This window comes from Hyposmocoma kahamanoa, unplaced genomic scaffold (genome assembly GCF_003589595.1).
Source record: "Hyposmocoma kahamanoa isolate Upper Pololo Valley unplaced genomic scaffold, ASM358959v1 78, whole genome shotgun sequence".
Classification (NCBI taxonomy): Eukaryota; Metazoa; Arthropoda; class Insecta; order Lepidoptera; family Cosmopterigidae; genus Hyposmocoma; species Hyposmocoma kahamanoa.
The window spans coordinates 15891054-15909132 of NW_020653945.1; the positions used below are offsets into that span (position 1 = coordinate 15891054).

Sequence of the window (18079 nt, forward strand, 5' to 3'; positions counted from 1 at the left end):
CATATTGGGAATAATAAACAAAAAAATGTTGACACGGTGTTTTCTCACAAGCCGTTTTATAATATGAGCAGTAGTTGTAGTATACAAGGAATATAATAAAAAAACATATTTTTTCCGATTAATGGGTCTTCAATATGCTTCTATCCAATGGTTGCATCTAAAAATAATAATAAGTATTTAATTAGCTACTTCGTTTAGGTATTGTATCAAGTCTATCAAGATATTTAATTTTGATATTTAATTATGATATTCATAATTATCAACCCCGCTAACAGTTAAAGCGATACCCATATTGCTTTTATTTGAACCAATTTCGAATAAATAATGAATAAAAGCAAGCAGCTTGATATTTCCACAGCTTTTTTTAAGGTCCGCCATTTTGCTTCTTTTTTTATAACGTACACACTCAACATAGCCCCGCACTAGGGAAACCCTGTGTCGCGGGTGCCATGGACACACACGTAGACAACCACAAATTACACCCAAACTCACGAGAGAAATAAATGTAGGCCATACAAATATTTCTCCCGACCCGGGAATCGAACCTGGGACCTCTGCATGGCAGTCCGGCATGGTAACCGTTCGGCCACGGAGGCAGTTCTAAAAATATAAGGAATATTTCATTATCTAAAATTTAAAACATAAAGAATCATTTGACTCACCTTTCTTCTGTATGCGGAAACTGATGAAATTTATTATTTTTATCTATGAGAGATGATGATATGCAGTGTCTAATAGCATATGTTGTATGTACCATTATCCACTCAACAAATCACTACAACAGTCACATGAAGTATAATATCGTAAATGCGGCAACCCTGAATGGTATGTCAATCTTACTCGCCTCTCACGCCACATACGATTGATTGATCTGTCTAGACATGTTCGTTGGCCGGTACTAGGTTAGACTGTGGCAGTACTAAAGGAAATTGAATTTTCCTACAATCAATTTTGTAACAGTCAAACATGTGGGCAATTTAAGTTTACATGCGTATTAATACACTCAAAGACAATTCAAAACCATCCCTAAGGACTATAACGACCGATAATATCACAGCTATAAATATAGATAATGTCGTACCCTCATTTCGTAAATGTACCTAAGGTTTTGGGGTTCTAGGTGGCAGCTTTTGTTATAAAATTTCAGGTTCTAATTCTAAGAGACAATTAAACTTGATAACGGTTAATAATCGAAACCCCATTCATTATTTCCCACACCCGAACATAATGGGTTTTTCAATGTTTACCCATTTGTGGGTAAATAGATAAAAAGCATTTTAGATCCATCATTCCTATCAGCAGGGTTTACAAAGAGTTTTTGTGTTAAATCAGCGAATACCTTTATTATGCGCCTGATTGATTTACCGGTCAATCCTATCACGATTCTACCACGTGTAACAAAAGAATTACTGACTTACTTACCTATACCAGATTCAATCAGTAAATAAAAATCGATCATTGGCTTTGTCGAATATTTTTAGATACATTATAAGACCCACCGAGTCTAAATTCTTTGTACACCTAACAGCACATCGTCGGCTAAATTTGAAAACCTAGTAACTCCGTTTCTGGACGTAATTCCCCTTTTTTTTCTCTTCAAGTTCAATATCGGGCAATAATTTCTCAACCCTTTTTTAGTTCTGAATTAAAGGCGTAATCATATATTGTCATATAATTATTTCTAGTAATTCTGTATTTAGTGCGTACTCAAAAGTTCACTTTAATGGAGGTATGAGGGTTACAAATTTTGCCGACGGTAATCATCATAATACTACACGTTGACCTTGAGTAAAATGAATTCTCTATTCTCTACAGTTTCTTGCAATTTTATTTTAGTCCCAAAATGTATTATAAGATTGTAAAATGGGCCATTTGTGACTAAAAATTTCCTTGATCGAAGGTTATATTATATTGTATAGCTCAATCACATTGCTACAATATTTCAGTCAAAGGTATACATAAAGCTATTCTATTTCGCATTTCTAAAATGCCTTTGGTCATATTGAATAGAAAGATATGGAAGGGTTTATAATATAATTTAGATTGGCAACTTTATTTGTGCCGGAAAATTTGACCTTTAAAACAGAATTGTTTCCTTTTTTATTTAGTGTGTATGTATATCGCTCATCCGTAGATTACACGTATATCGACTCATCCGTAGATTTTATATTTCCTAAACGAAATAAGATATATAAATTTTCAAAACACCTTTACGTAAGCATTAGTTTGAATGACGAAATTATTCTCGTACCGTACTTATTATCTTTTCGCTATATAATCACATAGGACTTTGTTCTTCTTTGTTCATGAGTCGAATTATGTATTTTCTTCACGAATCTTTTGTATTTTCATATATTCTAAAATCGCAATATTATCGAACTTGATGATAGTTTAAAAATAATGCATAAAGTGAACAAGCTGTCGTGTACTACTTTGTCGATATTGTATCCGCTACGAATGACTGAATGAAAATGTAATGTAAATCGAGGCGTCAACTTGGCGTTAAGTTTTGTATAGTGCAACAAGTGTCATGGGCTACGGAAACGGCAAATATTCGCCGTCGGGCGAACGGAAGTCTACGCCGTCCGTCATCCTCCATCCGCAATCACGTAGCCTTTTACCAACGGCTATCACAGCACACATATTATAGGCTTTTGTATATGTATATCTAGTATTTCGAAGGGTTTGCTGGTAAAACCAGTTATTTGCACAGTTCTGAAATAATGACTTTAGAAAAATGTGTTTGAAAAATGTACGTATGGAAGAACACCCAAGTGCGATATAACTTTCGTAAGTTGTTGTGCCACGCCCGCAAAGGTTTCTGAAGTTTTAGAAGCATTTCCAGTCATACTCGGCATTAAACTTACAGATCGGGTTACAAATTCCGAAATCCGAAGGTGAACTAAGGCCCAGGACATAACAGGTCGGATAACGAACTCAAAATGGAACTGGGCAAGACATATTGCGAGATGTGGTGAAGACAAATGGAGTAAAGCGATAACCGAATGGTGGCAAGAAATGGTTATAGAAACGTGTGACGTATCGTGGGATGAGATGGAAGTTGCGGGCCGGAGATGGGTGAAACTAGCACAGAATGTGAATGGCACAAACTACAGGAGGCCTATACCCAGCAGTGGATTAAGTCGGGCTGTGGATGACGAGTTGTCTGAACAAATGTTTCTATACATAGGAAATTAAAAAAATTTTTCGAATGTTGTTTTTGTCACTTTGGGTAAAGAGCTCTAATTCGAAACAATTAAAGTCGTCAATTGTTTCAATTCAAATCTACCAGTTTAACTTGAGCTTTGCTGTAATAGACAAAAATTGAAAAATTACATATTTAATATTTAATTAACGACGAAATGTGATTCCGTTTGTTTTGCAATTAGATGTTTTGTTGTTTTCCCCACACCACCGAATGGAACAACCCCCCATTGTTAAAGATATTACCTTTATTACAATAAATCCAGAATATCTTTGCAATATACGGAAACGTACACACAGGTCAGTTGTTGGCGCTGTACTATTTCAGCTTTCAAATTTGAAAGCTGAAATAGTACAGCGCCTGATGTCAACGCAAACGATGGATGCCCTTATTTCGTCTCTATTTCTGGTTATATACTCGATGGCCCAAAACGTTGGTTTGTTTAAAGAAAGAAATATACTCGATTTAGATCTGAGAAATATAAATAGTTACATTTTCTCTATATAAAGCTGATTGAAACTGTGTATTTGCACTAAAAATTGCAAATGATTGGTTTCACCATCAAATTCTCGGTTTACAATTATTGAGGCCCATGAAATGCCTATAAAACATAATGAGGGATAAAAAATTAGCTAAATTTAATATACTATATGTATATAGTAATCGTGTATGACCAATATATAATTATTAATTTCTTTTTTCACCTTAAAATGGCCTCCAAATATATAATAATTATGTACTTTACTATCATTTCAAGTGCCTAATAATGTAGAGCAAAAATCTAATAAGGGTTACACCACTTTAGTGCCGATAACCTCAATTTATTTCATTATCAAATCGACATTACATTTTACAAATATTTTACTCGGTCGCTCATGATTTGAAAACTATAAATCATAGAAGATGGTAAAAGCATAATATAAATCATGTAGGAGGGGTAGGATTGAAGGTATAAACTTAGTAAAACTATTTATTACAATCCGCTCACGCGATACATGCAGCCGTAGACGCATACCACATCTAAAGCTGCCGGTGATGATTTTGTACCGATTTATCGGATATCGAAGTCATAACTAAATAGGTAAAAGAACCAATATTAATTGCTGTTGCGGTAACTACTTTAGCAAAGTTTTTAATGCCTGGGTCTGTCATTTAAAAAAATAAACAACTTCAAAAATACGTCACGACAATCGTGTGTGTTATTGTTTGGGCTGGTGATTTCGGTGTTTATTTATTGAAAACGTACCGTAAGTAGCGTTTTTTAAGTTTTCCCTGAATATAAATGTTTATAAACTATACTTTAAGGAGTAATTTCATGGTAAACGTTAGAACCACTCAAACGGAATATTATCATATTTATCCAAGTACACCAAAATATTTCATTAGTGCTTTTTAAGTGCGAGATTTGCGGTGTATTACTACTGCATTTTATTTGAGATGTTTTTGTTGGTAGTGCGGAGGGTATTTATTTAACAATGTAGAATAATAATTTTTATTTATAAAAACTTGTATTTAAACTGAATGCTTTCCTAATTTGCGAAACCAAATAGCCGCCATTTTGCGGTAGGAGGAGCGCATCGCGTGAGCGGTTAAATTATTACTAATATGCTCGAATTTAATGTAAGTAGGTAACTTTATAATGTCTATAGTAATAATTTGGAGATGTTTCGAAGTATGAGATTACAAATATACAATTCCGTAACTGGTAATCCAAGAAGGTAATAACTCATAATATGAACGTGATAATAACAATAATTAATTTCTTGAAAAGGGTACAATACTTAATTGAAATACAGGTTTGATCATGTAATAGATTAACCTGCTAACTTCTAAGCTCTATTGTAGGGGCATTTTAGTACCAGTAGAGCTCTTTGTGAACGAGTTCGTTCAGTAATCTGTCATCAATTCTGACGATGTTTTCTTTGCTGTAATTTGTTTTAGGGCCGTGGTAGCCCAATGGTTTGACCTACCACCTCTTAAGCAGAGGCCGTGGGTTTGAATCCGGGCTCCTCTGAGTTTCTCGGAGTTCATGTGAGAGACTTAATTTAATTTACCGCGTCTTGCACGTTTGCCTGTTTTGCACGGTTTGCACGTCGAAAAAGGTTCACAACGAAAAATCTATGAAGTCCCCAACCGGCAGAGAGAGTGAGACGTATAAATGGGTTGATCATGATGATGATGAATTTGTCAACTGAATAAAAATTGCTGGTTATTCTTTGTTTACGTTTTTTCTGACGCTAAAACCAAAATATAGATCTCTTGAACCCTCCGCCATTAATTAATTGATTTAACATTGATCACTGATCACGATCAGTGAGTAAGTAATGCACTGTTTTCGTAACAAGTCCATCTCATTCAGACCATACCCTCCCCTCCCACTTCCGCTATTACTTTTATATCCATGAGTTAAAGATTTTGACACATTTATCACAATCCGTTATTGTAATAACATCGTTTTTTATTTATTTATAACATACATAGCTTATAATAAGTTAAAAATACATAAAGCGGTGTCGCATGAACCTATTAAAGATTTTTCTGTACACCGCTTAACTTTTATAAATACCTCAGGGGTAGAGGAATTAGCAACGTTGGCGCTAGATGAGGAGGTCTCGGGTTCAATTGCCGGTAGGTCTGTATAGCTTTTATAAATAAATCCGATTATTCAATCGATGTCAGCGGTCTGCATTAGCAGAGTGGGTGCTAAATTTGGAGATTTCGCATTTGAATGCTGGTAGATCTTGTTTAGAAATTTTCTAATTTGATTCTAAGTTTGAGTGTTCCGGAGAGCATCATGGAGTACCTATAGTGATATTGGAACGAGTATGGTATAAGCCACTTTTAAAAGTCTATGATATACAAAGCTATCGAGTGACACTAATGTAAACCTTTTCTCCCTTGTTCTGTTTATCTGTACAAAACTGTCATATCATCCAATTCACTTGTTATGTGCTACAATAAAATCTCTTTTTACCAGTTTAATCCTGCTTTATTGTTCATCATAACCCATCAATGTAGGCTGTGCAGCGCACACGGGCGCAGAGTCTTAGGCTCAATTTATATTGTGACGGTACGGAATGGAAGTAAATTTTTTTAACGATATTGTACATAGAATAATGCTATGTACAATACAAAAACTCGTCATCCTCATTTTGTTTCGATCCGTCGTCACTCTCTACTCAATGGCTGCAGTGAGCAGTACTGCTCGCCTAATTTTTATCCTTTTAAGACTTCCAAACCTAAATCATATGCCAATTTTAATATCAATTTAACCTAGTAACATTGTATAACTCGGCCTTTTCAGGGTAAGTCTGTCTCACGTTTTTAGTACTTATGTAGGGAGTGTTTTGTAGCGTTGTACCTGTTTTTTATACCCTTTTCTTGTTACACCTTTCTTTTTTCTTTCAACTTTACTTATGGAATAAATTATGTGGACCGAAGTATTCTATTTTATTGCCGTGATCCTGGTCACAGCACATTAGCGGTTTATAACTCCTTCAGTACTGCCACCTTACCTTTTTCTGCCGCCAAGCAGTAATGCCAGAATTCCTGTGTTCCGGTTTTGAAGGGTAAGGGAAAGTAAGGGTGCTGGTGAAATTACAGGCACATGGGACTAACTTATGTGTCAGGGTGACGGGCGCAATGGCAATGCTTCTCATATCTTTGCGATTTAAAGCTTTGAGTCACACTGCAACTGTTATGGATAGATCTTAATTTTTCTTTAAATGTCTAACCCATAACCATTTATTTCTAGAGCGATGTTTTTAGCCTTACGAAGACGTTGACTATATTGCGTAGAATAATGAGAAATAATAATACCTATACGACGGCAAGTGGTATTCGATTGCCATTGAGCTAGACAACAATAGGCATTCTCATCTCAATGATTATTATTTTTCACCAACATTATGAGTTTCAGCAGCATTTATATTGTTGTTTAGGGCTGCTGTCTTATTTAGAGTATATAAAAAGAAAGTAAGCATATATTTACTGTAACACTTCACAAAATCCATAAATTGTCATAAGATCAATTTCTTAATTGTTCATAATGTAGTAAAATTTTTCGTTCTGCATAACCGGAACGTGCTAACCATACTGCCCGATTTTAGACTTTAATATTTCTTGTTAAGTGTACTTGTTTGTAATGTAATTTTTTTTAAGTGTTAACGATTTTTGCATGTAACACAAGGGACACAATTTTGACTTATTTTTCTTATTTTTCTAGGCATTTCGCTTAGCATTTCAGCCACTTACAAGGCTTTTTTTTACTTGTTTTTAACATAATAATAGAATTTGGAAACCGGATAGGAAGATGGAGAAAACATGAAAAAAGGACCAAGCGATGAACTATGAGACATAAGTACACAACAAGTATAAATATAGAAATATATTATTATTACAATTGTAACAAAGAAATTAAAAATTTAAATGACACAACGATGCGTTTCGTTATATTCAGTTATTTCAATCAAAATGGACTTTATAACTTTTGAAATTAAGTGTAAAAATTACTTATAAAATGCATTCGAACAAAACGCAACCCGTATTTAATGCAAATTTAGAGTCTTTCAACTTAACCTTACGTATGTACTAACCATCGAACTAGGAAATAACCTATCGAATATAACATTTTTACCATTAACTCACATCTTTCATTACTCAGCATGGAACTCTTCAAACTGCTATTAATTAACATTGTAATAACTTATTAGTAGCGTTGAATCTTTCAGAATAATATAACAATTATATTGACTGTTGTGTAGCGTAGCCTTAACGAAATGAGAAAGTAGAAGGTTCGGTCCACAATTTTCATTTTAAGAAATGTTAAAAAAGGAAAAGAAAAGAGTATACCAAATAAAATTAAAGAAAAGGTACAATTACTAATTACGCACGTCTTCTCGTTTCAAGAAATTTGAATGACGGATAGAACAAACATAAGAATAGTGAACAATTCAAAACTTCAAAAATATGTGGCCAGGAACCAAAAAATAAGATTTTAAAATGGTGAGATGACGGTAAAGGAGGTCAGCATCGTCATAATGTTAATCATATTAGTGCTTGTTTTATAATACAGTACCACTGCCCCAGCACCTTACAGTTGTACATGAAGCTGTGTATAGAATACAGATCTACAGCTAGCCTTTATTTATTTGAAAAATGTTCATTACACCGATTTTGCTTATCAATAAAACTGAAAGTAAATAACATATAAATAAACCGCTTATAGGGAAGGTGTTGCAGATACGAAATGACGATGTGACCTTCCATCGTTATCACACTTTTTTATCACCTTGCCACTTGTTTTCAAATTTTGTTCTTTAATTCTTTTGCCTCGCCATTCTCATTTTGTTTCGTTCCGTCATCACTCTCTGCTCAATCTCCGTAGCGAGCAATGTTGCTCGTCTCATTTTTTATCTTTTTACACTTACCAAAAATCTCTTGCGCGATCATTCAAAAGATCACAAAAAACACTTAAAAATATATTTTTACAAAACCAGACTTATTTCCACTATTTCTTTTTCCTTTTGAATTTTTAACTTTAAACTCGCTAAGCAAGATGTGTGGAGGCTGCGGAGGCTACGTTACAGTCTATAAAGACATGCTTAAGCGGTGCCAGCAGTGCGTGACACACCTTTTCACAGATGTGTTAATAACCAATTTCGCTAAAAATGTCTACTACGTTAGTTATGATAAACAGTTCAAGATATTGCCCTAAAACAGATGAGCCATCTATCTATGTAAATTTTAAGTCTAATAACTTTGTTGCCATATACCTAACAAAGTTAATATACACAAAGTTGGGCGTAGGTATATTAACTCTCTCAAAACTCTTCTAGTGAAACATTTTAACCAAATTATTTTTTAACATAGTTTTTAAATAATAAAAGTGTACAAATTTATTGAAGATTACCTCATGTTGAAATTCACCAAGTAGAAATTAAAGCCATAGGTAAAAATGTCCCTTCAGTACGATCGGTCTACTTTCCCGATCGGTCCACTTGTAAAGTATTTAAAATGTATACATTATGTGCGTAAATCAAATACTTACCATTTTTGCGTGAGAATTGGGTAAATTAACAAATTGAATGGAATCTGTAACAAAACAAAAGACAGACTTTAATAAAAAAAAGTTGAGTAAAAAATATACGCTAGAAAGGTAAAACGTCGAACGTGCACTTGGAAAACATTACAGGAAAACGATTAAAAATATTTTTCAAGAAAAAATTTAAAGAAAAAAAATACTTCTAATCACTCTCCTCTAATATTTTCCAAATGTTTTACCTTTCCAGAGTCGAATGTAGAAGAATGCTTAATATCTACATACTCATACACACAAATAACTTTAGTAGCAGTAGAGCTCCCTGTGAAAGAGTTCTCTAAGGAAGTATACTGCCACTTTACCTATTTCTGCCGCGTTTCGGTTTTGAAGGGTAAGTGTGCTGGTGAAATCACAGGCATGACACTTTTCAACGTATGAATAAAGTTAAAATGACTCTAATTTTAACATTATTTTAAATATTAATTTTTATTTAATTTTAGATTTTGTTAGCCCTGAATATATACTAGCTAGCACTATAGTCAATATATTCCAGGAACGTAATATTATGTTTATTATGAACATTTGTATATCAAAATGGTGTCGCATGAAGCGTTCTTAATTCTATGACCACAACTGTATATGTTATATTAGTAGCACTAGAGCTCATTGTGAAAGATTTCGTCCAGGACAGTACTGCCACCTTACCTATGTCTACCGCCAAGTAATGTTAGCATTACTCTATTCCGGTTTGGAAGGGTAGGGTGTTGATTAAATTACAAACACATGGGACTTGTCAAATTACGGCTCTCCGCGATTTAAAACTCTGAGAGGCACTGCAACTGTTATGAACAGGCGTGTAGCTTTTCATCAGGTGCACGACTAGTTCATCTCGTCACTTGATATTATAAAAAAAGTAATAAATTAATATACAAAATTTCATCTTCTCCTTTTTTGTACAATAAATAGACACAAAGCAATAAATAGATTGAGGCGTCACTTTACGGATATCCATGTTAAACAAAATAGAAGTAAATTACTTACCACTAAATATATACCCACAAAAGCTTCTTATTAAATTTTATAATTTGGACCACGAGTTTATTTACATGAACCCCAAAACACGTTAATTAGGTGGTCAAACAAAAATGAAATATCCTTGCAAGCGTAGCGAGGGTACTGCCTACCGCAACTTTGCTTTCGTCAGGCTTAAATGTCACCTTATGGGTTAGTCCGACCTATTAATTTTGGTTGCGGCTTATTTTTTCCAAACTTCTGTATTCATATATACACATTCATTTGATTTTATGAGTTAGTAATCTCATGACTAGGGCCCGGATTAATATGTAATTAAAATTGAATAGAATAGAATAGAATAGAACAGAATAGAATAGAATCCATGTATGACATAACGCCAGAACACAATAATACACAGTAAGAAATAAAAAGTAAAAAAATAAAAATAAAACAGAACTAAATTAAAACTAAAACAAACTAAATTAAAACAAACAGAAAATAGAATAATTAAAAAACTAAATAAAATTAATTAAAAAGAAAATCTTAGTAATAAATAATTAAGAGGCCACAAAGCTAGTCAACACTATTATTGTACTAAGTAGATGTCATGTGTGCGGCTGTGGCGTATGTAATAGGATCCACTCAGCTAATGTCAGCTAATGGAAAAGGCTGTGACGCTGATTTTCAGTGGACCCTAAACCCTAAAGTCATTTGACACATATATGCATAGTGATAAGCGTATGGAATGTAGTATCTATTTAGTTTAGTATCTATTTACAACAAACAAGAATATCAGTACAGAGTACTACAAACACCGACCTCAAAAGTACGTGGAATTATGTCTATTTGCTAAGTTTTATTGAAATATCCCCTGGTTCGCCACTATACAGGACTTGACACTGGAGATAATAAAAATCGGTTCTCACTACTCAAAGTATATCGAGAGAAAAACGCCTTGAATTGGAGAAATAGCCAAATCAACCATTAAAGTAATTACTCCTCAATTAAAGTTAGGCGCTATTTATAAAAATGAATCTTCATGCGTGAACAGCCAACCTTCGATGATTTCCTTCAAAATGAAATGGGACCACTATGGAAGTAACCCCTTTCCAACAAAAAAGAAACCTGAAAACCGGTGAAAATACATACAAAAAAAGAACATACAGTCGAATTGACAACCTCCTCCTTTTTTGAAGTCAGTTAAAAATGGGACATATTTAGTTTAAAAAGATATCGATTGCGAGATTTGTGTCACGTGGGCGACGCAAGACGAGCGGGCAGGCGCGCGAGAGGGGCCCCGGCTTACGAGCCACAAAGTGCGGCATCTCCTTCCAGCTCCGTTGTAAGCCAACAGGTTTCGTCCTGCATCATAAGTACTTACCACACATAATAGCGTGCAGTCTCCTATGCCATAAAAGGTATGCGCCAATATTTAAAACTTCTAAAGATTGCAGATTATCATAAATAATTTTAATTGTACAATGAATTGTATATTAATTACGAAATATAAAAATTGTACTATATCAAATAGTAATAATCAGTAAAATTTCTCAGGAACAAAATAAACAACCGAAAATATCTACATAAAGATGCAATTCGCACTTGCCCCATCCCGCACGCAGAACAATGATGACGATGACCGCCGCACACCAATGCCATAAGTCGAAAACAGAGCGGTGAGTGCCCAAGTTAACTTATATGGTATTTTTTAAATATCTAAAAGATATTGTTTGTATTTACTTTTAAACGTGTGCATCGTTTGTAGACTACGGAGTGGCGGCGGCAGCAAAGCATTCCACATCTTCGCTGCGGCGAATTTGAAACTGCCACGGAATGCGGCGGCGCGACAGCGCGGCAGGACTACCGACCAAGCTGACGCTCTGGTGAAAGCTGTCTTTACGTCACTGGACCATATCAACTCGTCAGCGAAATAAGACGGGATTCTGTATTTTATAACCCCAAACAGAAGTGTAGCTAAGTGTCGATCTCTTCGCGTTTTCATTTTTAAAATATTTGCCTTGTTTATTTAAGTGGTTACGTGCGTTGTTGCGCACTCGCTGTATTACTTGTTGCGTGCGCTTCAACAGTCGCGGCCCATACACCACATCCATATAATTAAATTTTGACAGAACTAGTGAGTCACACAACTTAATGCGAATGTCGGTATTAAGGTAATTTCTTATGTCATATAATACCTTTAACCTATTGAAACAATTTTTGACGATGCCTAACACATGATTCTCAAAGTGTTTCGTCCATGAGGAGTCCAAGATTCCGAGCCTCAGTTACTCGCTCAAGTTTCACGCGCCTGATCGCCAAAGTAACATTACGTCTATGAATTTTCGCTATTTCATTTCTTATACCCAGCAGCACATGTTTGGATTTACTGCGATTTAGCACTAACGAATTTGAATCTGACCAAGAGGATATACGTTCTAAATCCTCGTTTAACTTATCCACGGCTTCAGGAGTATCACATGGTTTACAAGATATATAAATCTGTATATCATCAGCGTAAATATGATACTTGCAAAATTTTACTTGATCTATCACATCCGCGCTGTATGTTATAAAGAGAATAGGGCCTAAAATTGAACCTTGTGGTACTCCGTGCGTAAAGTCACGTGTTTTTGATAGTAATTTAGAACCACTAAGATCAGAAATTTCAACACACTGAGACCGATTTTTCAGATAACTGTCAAACCATTTGACGGTGGAGTCGGCAAATCCGTAATAATGCAGTTTAGCTAGTAGTAGGCTAACTAATGCTAATTAATGCAGTCAAAGGCTCTAGAGAAATCCAGTAAAGTTAGCAAGGTGCCTTGTCTATTGTCTTGTGCGGATAGGATATCATCAACTACTTTAATCATAGCTGTTGTCGTACTGTTTTTTTCTAAACCCAGATTCTACGGTAGGAAGAACTTCGTTACTTTCTAGAAAGTTTGTTACTTGTTTTGCTACAATTGTCTCAAGGACCTTGGATACACAAGACAGTATGCTTATGGGCCGAATATCTCTCAAGATGGAAGGGTTGTTAATTTTAGGAATAGGCCTTATGACTGCACGCTGCCAGTCCGCATGGAACGTGTTGGTTTCTATAGATCTGTTCACCATAGCTGTAACAACAGGCAGTATGACAGGTAACGACAACAGTAACATGTCCAGTAATATCCTGTCGAGACCAACCGCGTTTGACTTCAATGATCGCATGATTTGCAGGACCTCATTGTTTTCTACTGTTGTTAGTGATAATTTTGTGGTTATCTTACTATTTTGCTGAAAATATGTTATATCTGATAGTAATGTCTGTTGACTACCGGGCACATTCAAAAAGTGGTCGTTTATTAAATTAGGATCGTTAAAAATAATGATAATAATAATAATAATTTATTGATCAAAGAAAAATGATTTACAAGTGCATTACAAGGCACAACATAAAAAGAAACATAAAAATATAGTAAAGAAATGCCAATATTTGTGATTCCCTAACTCCTAAACTAGGTAATCCTGTATCTTAGGAGTTAGTGATTCCTTCAACATTGAGTGCTTAAATAGTACACACGAATAGCTTCAGTAGCAAATAAGTGTATTGAAATAAGTGTACTGTAATAAGAGTTTTACCTTGTAATTATTGTAGTGTGTATTAATTGAAGTGTGTGTTTTGGGTGTAAGCGTGTGGAGTGAAATATGTGTAGGTAGCTCCGCTGTACTTTTTATGTTAACATTTTTTTTATATGTGCCCATAATACTCGAGAATCGTTCTGTTTATTTACGTAATGATTGTAGTAAGCCTTTTTTTCACTTACCAACACATTAACAACTTTTTTGAGGTCCTCATAGTAAGATTTTTGCGAGTCATTGCCACTGTCGTGCCGCAGCATGCGCTTCGTCACGGCGCTTTACAAGTTGTTTCACATTGTAGGTAATCCACGGGTACTGGCGCTGTTTGGCATGTAATATCCGAAGGGGAGCATGAACATCGAACAAACCCACCAAACATTCACTGAATTGCCTCACCATATCATTGACATCCTCTAAGTGGGTCCATCCTCTAATTACATATTTTTTATTTCAATAATTGACGTTCTTTAATTTGTTTTCTACTTAAATATATTTAGAATCAAAAAAGTGTCTTTTATTTCCATATTTTTCCATATTTGTAGGTTTAGACCGTATTTCTACACGCAACTAGCAATAATCCATATTCTCAATATTATGTGATATTTTATTGAATAAAAAAATAAAGGTGCGAGCGTGCTTGAAAAAAGAAATAGTTTTAATAGGTACACTAAAAAGAATTAACAGTGTAATGTGCAGAAGATTAGAAGACAACATGAAGACAACTAGACTACTCACTTACGGACTTGTGCAAATTTAAGTTTGCTCCAGTCACATCCTGTGACGTTGAAAGATCATTCAGCCAGTAACAATAACAGTAACGAAAATTATATTGAAGTGAAATAATATATGTTGATTTTTTTATAATAAAGCGTAACGTGTGAAAACAGTTGTTTTTTATCATCATCAACAGTTTTTTTTTTCTATATTGTAAGATTTTTTACCCATATTATATGTACATATTTTGTAGTTTATATTGTGAACAATATCAAGGAAAGTTGTCAAGGAGCTCGCACTTTTTAGGCTTACACTTAAATCTGTCTTCGTGCTATCGTCATTCGCGCAAATGAACTATCGCGTATTTAAGCTTTTGCGCAACCGTCTTCGCACTATCGTCATTCGTGAAATCGGCATTCGCACTCACGTAGTGCACCCCAAAAACGATATTGTGATAACATGTAAAAATTTACACTGATAAGATTACAAAAATATATTTTATAATACATAAATATATATTATAATAGAGAATCAAAAAATTCTTAAAACATGTTCTTTTTTTATAATATCTAGTGACGGGACGAACAAGTCGTGCACCTGATGATAAGCTACATGCTTGTCCATAACAGTTGCAATGCGACTCAGAGCTTTAAATCGCAAAGATCTAATGGACACCGCCACTGCGCCTGACACTCTGAGACATAAGTTGACAAGTTCCATGTGCCTGTAATTTGACCAGCACCCTTATCTTTCGAAACCAGAAGGCAGTTACATTACTGCTTGGCAGCAGAAATAGGTAAAGTGGCAGTACTTGTCTGGACGAGGAGATCTACTACTACTAAAACTAACTATCAATGACATTTCGTACCTTTGGTATAATAAAGGCAAAATTTGGTATAAAGAAAGATCTGAGACGTAAGTTGAAGAAGAAGTCCCATATGCTCCTTCGGTACAATGCCTGTAATTTATAAATTTCCTTTTTTTAGGAGTACTCCTTATAACACACGCCAGGCAAGTAGATACTCAATTTAGAACAGTATATATTAGTGAGATACAATTCCTTTGTAAAAAATATCGCACAACATGACCCGTATGCAATGATCGACGTGACCTAATTATTTGGATGTGGAGCAATTCACCTAATTTCGGTTTTAAATTACCGCCCTGCCTATATTACACGTTTACTTATAATAGAAAGGTTAAAATACAAAATATTAAGAAACGCTACACGGTTCAGTTACACGGCGGTATCAACCACGGCAATTTTATACTACTGAAAATACAAAATACTCGACATAATATTATCAAACGTACGCTTTTAATTTATCACCTTCCTTTTACACATAGAAATCTGCCACCATCATAATATACTACTGTAAATACAAAACTCGAAGTAATATTATGAAACGTATTTACTGTTGTTATTTATCATCTTCCTGTTACCAGAGATATTTAACAACGCCATTTTATGCTACGGTAAATACAAAATACTGTTGTGTATGAGTTGTATGTGTGACTATTACTCATTGTAGCATCGTACGTTGGTACTATCACAAACTATTACGAAACGTACGGTTTTTATTTATCCCCTTCCTGTTACTGTATTTTTTTATTTTAAGAAAAATGTAAAAAATATGCGACGTCATTTATTTATTTACATTATCTTTTTAACCGACTTCAAAAAAAGGAGGAGGTTCTCAATTCGTCTGTATGTTTTTTTGTATGTATGTTACGCGATAACTATTACCGATTTGGATGATTTTTTTTTTGTTGGAAAGAGGGTACTTCAGTAGTGGTCTCATTTAAATTTGAAGAAAATATCCCCCTCCAAGGGTGACAAACTAGGAGATGAATCCATTTTCGTGCACTTTCAGGTAACCAATTTCAATTCAACTTGGCAAATAGATATAATCCCACGAACTTCTGCGGTTGGTTTTTTTAGCACTCTGTAATGAGATTATTTCAAATAACGACAGCAAACTCACTATCATGTCATGTCTTGTACATGTCTTGTACAGCTCAATAAACGTGGTATTATAAAAAGGTGCGGCCATATTATGGTTTTTTGCTACATATCATCCATCTCGTCACTCAATATTGTATTATTACTCGTAATTGAGTAAGACGTATGTTCTTAATCAGATTTCAAAAGCGAACATTCTCAAGTAATAGTATATCTTCTTTTTTATACATTAGACAATTAGATATCACACTTTGGGATTTTATTCATATACATTTTAACAAAAATAGCCAGATTGGATTATCTATATTGAATTAAAATGAAAAGCGTCTCCTCTTTGCATTTTTCATAAACATAGTTTTAAATATAGTGAATGTATGCATGAACTTACAAAAATTGACAATTCAAATGAACTTGTGCTCTGTAATAGATAAATAATAAGTCGAGGATGATTCAAATGAGACAAGTTTGTCTCTTTATTCCATAAGCATGACCAATATTCAGTCGGTAGAATATTTATCGACTGTAATCACTGGCTACTCGCAAGCGGGCAACAGCTGTGCACCGTAAAATGTCATTTTACTCCATCCTAAAAGAAGTACATATGACTGCTTGGCGATAGAAATAGGCAATACTTACGTGGACGAACTCTTTCGCAAGGAGCTCTACTGCTAGCAGAAGATCTTCTTAGACGCAATTTTTAACTGTACGCGAGAATAGCAAGGGCAATTTTTTTATCACCACGTACAGTGACGTAATTCTAACATTATCACATTTTAGTTTAGTAATGTTAAAAATAATTATAGGTGCTAAACTTTGCGTCTTCATGTGTTAGTCAACCCGTGAGCATGGAGCATATAGCCGTTTCGAAGTATCGGGAACTTAATAAGAAGTTGTACCATAATAAGAAACCTAAAACTAGTGATAATTAATAAAAGTATAGCCACAAATCTTAAAATCTATACTACCCACATAGATAAACGTAGAATTGCGTCGCCATGAAATAGTACTACATATAATTACATATATGCGGTATAATTTCATATTCGTATATTAATACATAACTTGGCTTGTCTGAAGATAGATGTAAATGTACTTATGTATGTATATAGTTTGGACCCGATCGATCCCAAACAGTCTCCGAAAACACTTGACGATAATTAATTGGACCGTCAAGATCTGCTATGGCTGTATAATAGACGGTAGGCATTGAGAGAATCTGTGTACTTTTGATATGTCGTATACTTGATTCAGTATTAGAAAAAAGCTAGGTTGATCGCTAAAATGAATACAATTAATTAAATGAAATGTTTTTATTTAAAGTTTCGCTTTGGTTGCGCTCGTTCAAATGATTAATGTCCTTTACGCACTTTCTTTAAAACTATAAAAACAAAACTCTTCTTTAGTCTGGAAGTTTAGGCTATATATTATTACCAAGTACATTTTAAAAGAGGATGTTATAATGATTTATAAATAAAAAGTTCGACGTATAAACAATCCCCACATGAAATAGTTAAAATACTTT

At 34.4% G+C, this 18079-nt stretch overlaps 1 protein-coding gene across 4 annotated transcripts in view; it reads right to left on the reverse strand.

The window, feature by feature from the left end:
* Nucleotides 1–18079, reverse strand: part of LOC113232721 (diuretic hormone 45) — a 170909-nt gene that overhangs the window by 27335 nt on the left and 125495 nt on the right. For all 4 annotated transcript variants that reach the window (XM_026467499.1, XM_026467496.1, XM_026467498.1 and 1 more), the window contains exon 2: nucleotides 9255–9298. In XM_026467499.1, coding sequence (XP_026323284.1) covers nucleotides 9255–9257 — 3 coding nt within the window. In that variant the 5' untranslated portion in view covers nucleotides 9258–9298. The remainder of the gene's footprint in view (nucleotides 1–9254; nucleotides 9299–18079) is intronic.